Source organism: Nannospalax galili, unplaced genomic scaffold (genome assembly GCF_000622305.1).
Source record: "Nannospalax galili isolate Female #2095 unplaced genomic scaffold, S.galili_v1.0 scaffold1258, whole genome shotgun sequence".
NCBI lineage: Eukaryota > Metazoa > Chordata > Mammalia > Rodentia > Spalacidae > Nannospalax > Nannospalax galili.
The window spans coordinates 352,569-357,982 of record NW_008341370.1 but is presented as its reverse complement, the minus strand read 5'-3'; the positions used below and the strand labels follow the sequence as shown (position 1 = coordinate 357,982).

The 5,414-nt window shown below is 57.1% G+C and overlaps 2 protein-coding genes across 4 annotated transcripts in view; one reads left to right on the top strand and one right to left on the bottom strand.

Annotated features, from left to right (window-relative positions):
- Positions 1 to 875, top strand: part of CUNH1orf232 (chromosome unknown C1orf232 homolog) — a 3,029-nt gene extending 2,154 nt beyond the window's left edge. Inside the window, exon 4 of the mRNA XM_029565246.1 lies at positions 584 to 875. Within this exon, the coding sequence (XP_029421106.1) occupies positions 584 to 875 (292 nt within the window). The remainder of the gene's footprint in view (positions 1 to 583) is intronic.
- Positions 876 to 1,999: 1,124 nt separating this feature from the next.
- On the bottom strand, positions 2,000 to 4,965 carry Fam110d (family with sequence similarity 110 member D). 3 transcript variants are annotated; one of them, XM_008836803.2, is made up of 2 exons: positions 4,891 to 4,965; positions 2,000 to 3,128 (listed from the first exon to the last, which is right to left on the bottom strand). In XM_008836803.2, exon 2 carries the CDS (start codon positions 3,033 to 3,035, stop codon positions 2,226 to 2,228), a length of 810 nt encoding a protein of 269 aa, XP_008835025.1. In that variant the 5' UTR covers positions 3,036 to 3,128; positions 4,891 to 4,965; the 3' UTR covers positions 2,000 to 2,225. The 3 variants fall into 3 exon arrangements, with proteins under 3 accessions (XP_008835025.1, XP_017654560.1, XP_008835026.1); XM_017799071.1 differs by having other exon boundaries at positions 2,000 to 3,354; positions 4,891 to 4,942; XM_008836804.1 differs by having other exon boundaries at positions 2,000 to 3,143; positions 4,891 to 4,932.
- Positions 4,966 to 5,414: the final 449 nt, after the last annotated feature.

The following is a 5,414-nucleotide window of genomic DNA, read 5'->3' as shown; positions in this document are numbered from 1 at the left end:
AAGGCCCCCCCCCCCCCGCCATACCCAAGTCCTCTAAGGCCTTTCCAGGTTGCAGGAGCCTTTCTTGAAGTATCCCTACCTTCTTGACAGCTCCCCCCACCCCCAAAGCATATCTTCCACCTACCACCTCCTCTTGGCTAAATGTGCTAGGATTTTCTTCACCTTCTCCCGGGTTCCCTTACTCTTAGAACCTAACCACTTTTCTCACCTGCCCCTTTCTTGTCCCTCTGGGCTTCCTTCCTATGGGACCTAAACTGGACCCGACCCCACTTCTCCCTCAACATCCTCCTGCCCCACCCATCTCAGAGACCCTTCCCTACTTTTCAGACCTGGTGCAGGTGTTTCTCTCAGATGTCCTCCAGGGTCCCTTCTCAATCCTGATTCACGTCTCCCCAGACCTCTCACCTCATCTCCGGGCTTGACTTTTTTCCTAGCGTCTCTGAACCCTCCCTCAGCTTGTCGGCAGGCCCAGACCTCGCCAGGACTCCCGGGGGCCCCCTGCTGGACTCTAGTCCCGGCCTCCTCTCCGCGGTCCCCGGCTGGGACCCCTAGGCCTTCGGCTGACCCCACCCCTCTCCCGCAGCCCCTTGGCCGCCCGGCCCCCCTCGCAGGTGGCAGCGGAGCCCGAGCCTCGAGGGCCGGGATTCTGGGACGCGTTTGCCAGCAGGTGGCAGCAGCAACAGGCGGTGGCCGCATCGGTGTTCCGCAGCGTGGAGACCATCGTAGAGCCAGACCCGGAGCCGGGAGACGAGTCCACTGAGGCCGCCCGGAGCCCCGAGCCGCGGGAGGCCGACCCCGCAGCAGGGTTCAAGTGGGGTTTCCTCACCCACAAACTGGCCGAGATGAGGGTGAAGGCCGCGCCCAAGGGCGAGTAGCCGGCCAGTGCAGCCGGCGCCCGCCCTGCCCTGCCTGCCAGAAAGAACTCCTGGACCCACACCCCGAGTGTCTGCGTCATTTTTTCTGGACAACAGGAAAAAGCTACTTTTAGGTGGGCGATCTCTGGCAGGAGCTGGCTAGAGGGTTTCTTGTCTCCTTTCCCGACAAGCATGCTGGGGAAAAGGGACAGAAACATTCCAACGGTCAGGGTGGATGGCCTTGGGTTTAAAGTGCAACTTTCCCAGGAAAGCCACATCAGACCCGCTCCATCACCCTGTCCAGACCCATTTTATATGACAGACGTTGCAAGTGATCCAATGACCTGTGAGGGACTGTCTTATAGAAACGGAAGCTAATGAGACAACCCTACCAGCAGGTCCCACACAATGGTTTGTTGAGACAAACTAGGGCTGCACATGGGAGCCTGGAGAGGTGAGGCCAACTTGGGAGTTGGGGGAGGCTTCCCAAGGAGAATATATGTGATCCTAGAAGAAAGAGTGCAGAGAAAGAGAAGGAAATCAAAGTCGGGGGAGAAGGATCATGAACAAAACTAGACCCTGTGAAGAAAACAGGTGACTCAGTGTGTTCTTGAGAGAGGAAAAAGTAAGGGTGCTGGGTATGCAGTTCATCGATACAGTGCTTGCCTCCAGTGCATGAAACCCTGGGCTTAAGTCTCAGTGCCACATAAACCGTCCCGTCTACACAGTAGGTTTGAGGCCAGCCTGGGATACACACATACATAAACACACACATCAGAGCCTTACATTTTAGTGATCTCAGTTGTGGGTCCGCCAACTCTCAGCCCCTCTTCGTGACTACCGGGGGCAGCAAAGCTCGGGGAACCCTCAGTAGCCACTTGCAGCTGCGATTTATTGAGCATTGTCTATATTCCAGGCACATCTGCCCCGTGCATCACACACGACTTCAGAACGTTTTTATCTGCTACTCTCTCCCTCCATTAATAACCAGGAAGCCCAGAGAAGTTGAGTGCATAGCCAAAGTCACATTCAGCCTGGAACCCACCCTCCACACTCGCACACCGAACCACACAAACCTGCTGGATCCTTCCCTCAATATCTGCCCACTAAACCAAACTCAGAATCCGTTTAAATTACGTGTTAGTTTTATTCGGTAGTTTGCTCCTCTCTCATCCCAGTCCATCACTCCTCGCATACAACCTCCATAGAGTCCACAAAGCCACTCTATCCTCTTTCCGGGCGTCTGCGCCGGGTCCATGCTGTCCCATCTCATCTGGGGTGCAGACCGGGGGGAACTGGGGCCCAGCAGGAGGGTTTGTCCATGGGCTGCAGAAGCATGCTGTGCCTGCCGGTGTCCCCCCCCCGGGGGGGTCACACCTCGGACTCGCGCGGCGGGGCGCGGGCGCGCTGGCAGCCGTACAGCCACTGGATGACACGCGCGTTGCGCTCCACCACCGACACCGGAGGCCGTCCGTCCCGCGCCGACCCCGCCGCCTCCGAGCCGCCGCCTCCCGCACAGTCTTGGCTCCCCGGGTCGCTGGATGTGCAGTCGCTGGTGTCCCCAGAGCCGGGTGGCGGCGGCGAAGTTCCGTTGTGGGGGCTGCGGTCGGTGCCCCAGCTCTGCGGAGAGAAGCGCTCTGCGCCCAGCACCTCCACCAGCGCGCGCTCCAGGCCGCAGTAGTTAAAGAAGCGCTCCTTTTCCGACAGCGGCAGCGAGCACGTGGGACACAGAGGCCGCTTCCCCGCCGCCTCCGGGACATCTTGGGATCCAGCCCAACCCCCAGGAGCCGTGGGTCTCTCGGTGGGTCCTGGGCTGCTCGGGACAGCATCCCGGGGGCTGCCCAGGAAGAGGCGTCGTACCAGCCCCTGACCCTTGGCATTCTCTTTGTTCACCGAAGCCTTGCAGTCCCGCTTCTGACGGTAGAAGATAAGGGAATCAGGCCTTGGCTGTCTCCTGCCACTACCCCGGCGGGCAGGCCCAGGTGCCCTGGGCGATACCGGGGTGCTCAGCTCATTGCAAGGGTGTGGGGTGAGCGGCCCGGGTCCCCCGCGCAGGGCTGGCTCCTGGCGACGTACTATCACCTGGTGCGTCTTGACATACTTGGCTTTGTCAGCCTCCAGCCTCTCCACGGCGCTGGGGGTTCGTCCCCTGGATGGTGTGGAGGGAGAGGCTAGGAGCATCTTAGAAGAACTAGGCGGGTCAGTCCCCCATACACCGCTGGAGAAACACAGATAGCTGAAGACCAGAGAATAATTGTCTGCAGCTCTTGGGGCCTGCAAAGGGGAGAACTGTCAAGAGGGCAGGCTGTCACCGTCTTCTTCAGGTGTTCTCAAGTGTAGGACCCAGCCACCCCTCCCTGATCTGAGTCAGCTGGTCCTGTGTCCAGGGAGCAGAAGCTGGGGCCACCCTACCCCTATTCTTCAGAGGCATTAGGTGATTCTTTGAGGGTGCTGCAGTCTGGCTACAGAGCCATGCACACAGGCATCAGCAAGCAGGATACTTGAAAAGGAAAGTGGGGGCTGGTCTGAGCCCAATGCTCTAAAGTGACTTTAACCGGAAAAAATACCTCTTCCCAACCCAGCAACTTCAAGCCCAAGACAAGGAGGTTCTCCAGCCACAGGCTGGCTCCAGTGGGCCCACCCTTCCCGCCTCCAAGCACCAAGGTCAGGGACATAACCATAGGGTAGAAACCTCCAGTAACTGCAGCCAACTTCCTTGCCCAAGCCCAGCAGGGCCATTCAGGAAGAAGAGGGTGGTGGTCCCCAGGTCATATAAACCAGCCCCTGCCAACCACTCTGTGCCCCAGCCAAGGAGATTCCAGAAACCTTAACTGTAAACATCACCTTGTCCAACCCCTACAAGGCCTTTTCAGAGGCCAGGACACCAACCTAGAGAGGAGAGGGCTTCCATGGGTCCTTTTGAGAGTGAGGGTCCCACTCTCTGAAACCCAGGTTCCTTGCCTCGCTGTGCAGAGCTAGTTCAGCTTGGACCCCTTGCTTGCCTGTCAGAATTTCTCCCTGGTGTTTGGTTTCTGTACCTGTGGTTTCTGTTTCTGTCCCTAGCGTCACTAAGCAGTTTCTTCTACTGATTCTTCCTAATAACTTGCACACCCAGAAATAATCTGCCTTCGGGGGTCCCTGCCCTCTTGTCCCTTCCCATCCTGAGACCTCTGACCCTTCTCCTTCTCTTACACCTCCCTTGAGCAAGGGAAAAGGGCAGGAGGGATTGTAAATCAAGAACTGACAGTTTCCTTGTCAGTTAACAGAAGGGGCCACCCACATGGCTCAACACACTTACCCCTGTTTCTCCTATTTCCCATCCCCACACAGCTGAAAGGGACATACTGGTCCTGGGCTCAGAGAGGACTTTGGGTATGGAAGCAACAAAGGGTCAGACTAGCTCAGGATGTGTGAAGACTGCCCCACCCACACACCCATGGAGGCCTCAGGGTAGAGATGTGGGTAACCCGAGCCCCCAGCCCAACCTGCTCTTCTTCCCTTACCACCACCCGCTCCCAAGCTCCCATCTAGTATGTGGTAAGTCTTCTCAGACTGTGGGCAACCAGGGCTCAGACAGCAATGACAGCCTGCCAGTGCCCTAATCTCTTTTTTCAAGAGATTAGGCACTGGGCAATGGGTCAGATTCCAAGGTCCCAAAAGGGCACTGTGCTTGACTGACCTCATGAGTGCTCCCTGTCCTCTCCTCTCCTCAGCTATGAGTAGGAAGACTATAAAAAGTCCCTAAACACAAAGACCAAAATAGTCATGTCCCCTGCCTTTTCCATGCTTTCTCGACTGGCTTTGATGTCTGACCACAGACGGCCCACCCTGGACTGGCAGCCACCCTTGTCCCCTCTGCCCCTTTGCCTACCCTCTCCCAGCCCTGGAGTTAGTGGTCCCAACTCTACCCACTCAGCCATTTTGGTACTAGTCGGTCCCACTTCTAGACTCTGGCTTGGCACCAGCTTCTCTGACTTCCAAGGTGCCTTCCCACCTTGGTGCCTTCCCACCCAGCACTGGGCTCAGATGTACTCACCTCTGGGTCTGGAGGCTATCTTGCAGGGTCCCTGGGAAGGTCCAGACTGAGGGCAGGGGGGTGAGTGGGGACTAGGAGTAGCTTTGGTAGCAGCCAAGCCTCACTCTCCACAGGAAAAGCCAAGAGCCTCCACCCCCCAGATTAACCCTTCCTGACCCAGAGCCCAGACTTAATTAACTCCTTCCTGACCAATCTTAGTGTTGACAGGACTTTATTTTATAGATGGTTAGATAGGCCCTGTCAGGTTCAATGGTTGCCATGGAGGCACCACAAATGTGGGGCTGAAGAACCAAGACCCCAAACAAGACTTCCTGATCCCCAGCTCCCTCTGAAGTCTTGATGCTCTGACAGACTGGAAGGCTATTCCATTTACTTTTTTTGGAGACAGGCTCTCCCTGTAACCCCAGCTGGCCTGAAATTCATTTTGGAGACCAAGCTGACCTCAAACTCACAGAGATCTGCCTTCCTCTGCCTCCTGAGTGCTGGGACTAAAGGCATGTGCCACCAAGCCCGGCATTCCATTT

Bases quoted from the DNA above. Each gene is read 5' to 3' on its own strand.
- Fam110d (XM_008836803.2), bottom strand. From the start codon at position 3,035: ATGCTCCTAGCCTCTCCCTCCACACCATCCAGGGGACGAACCCCCAGC.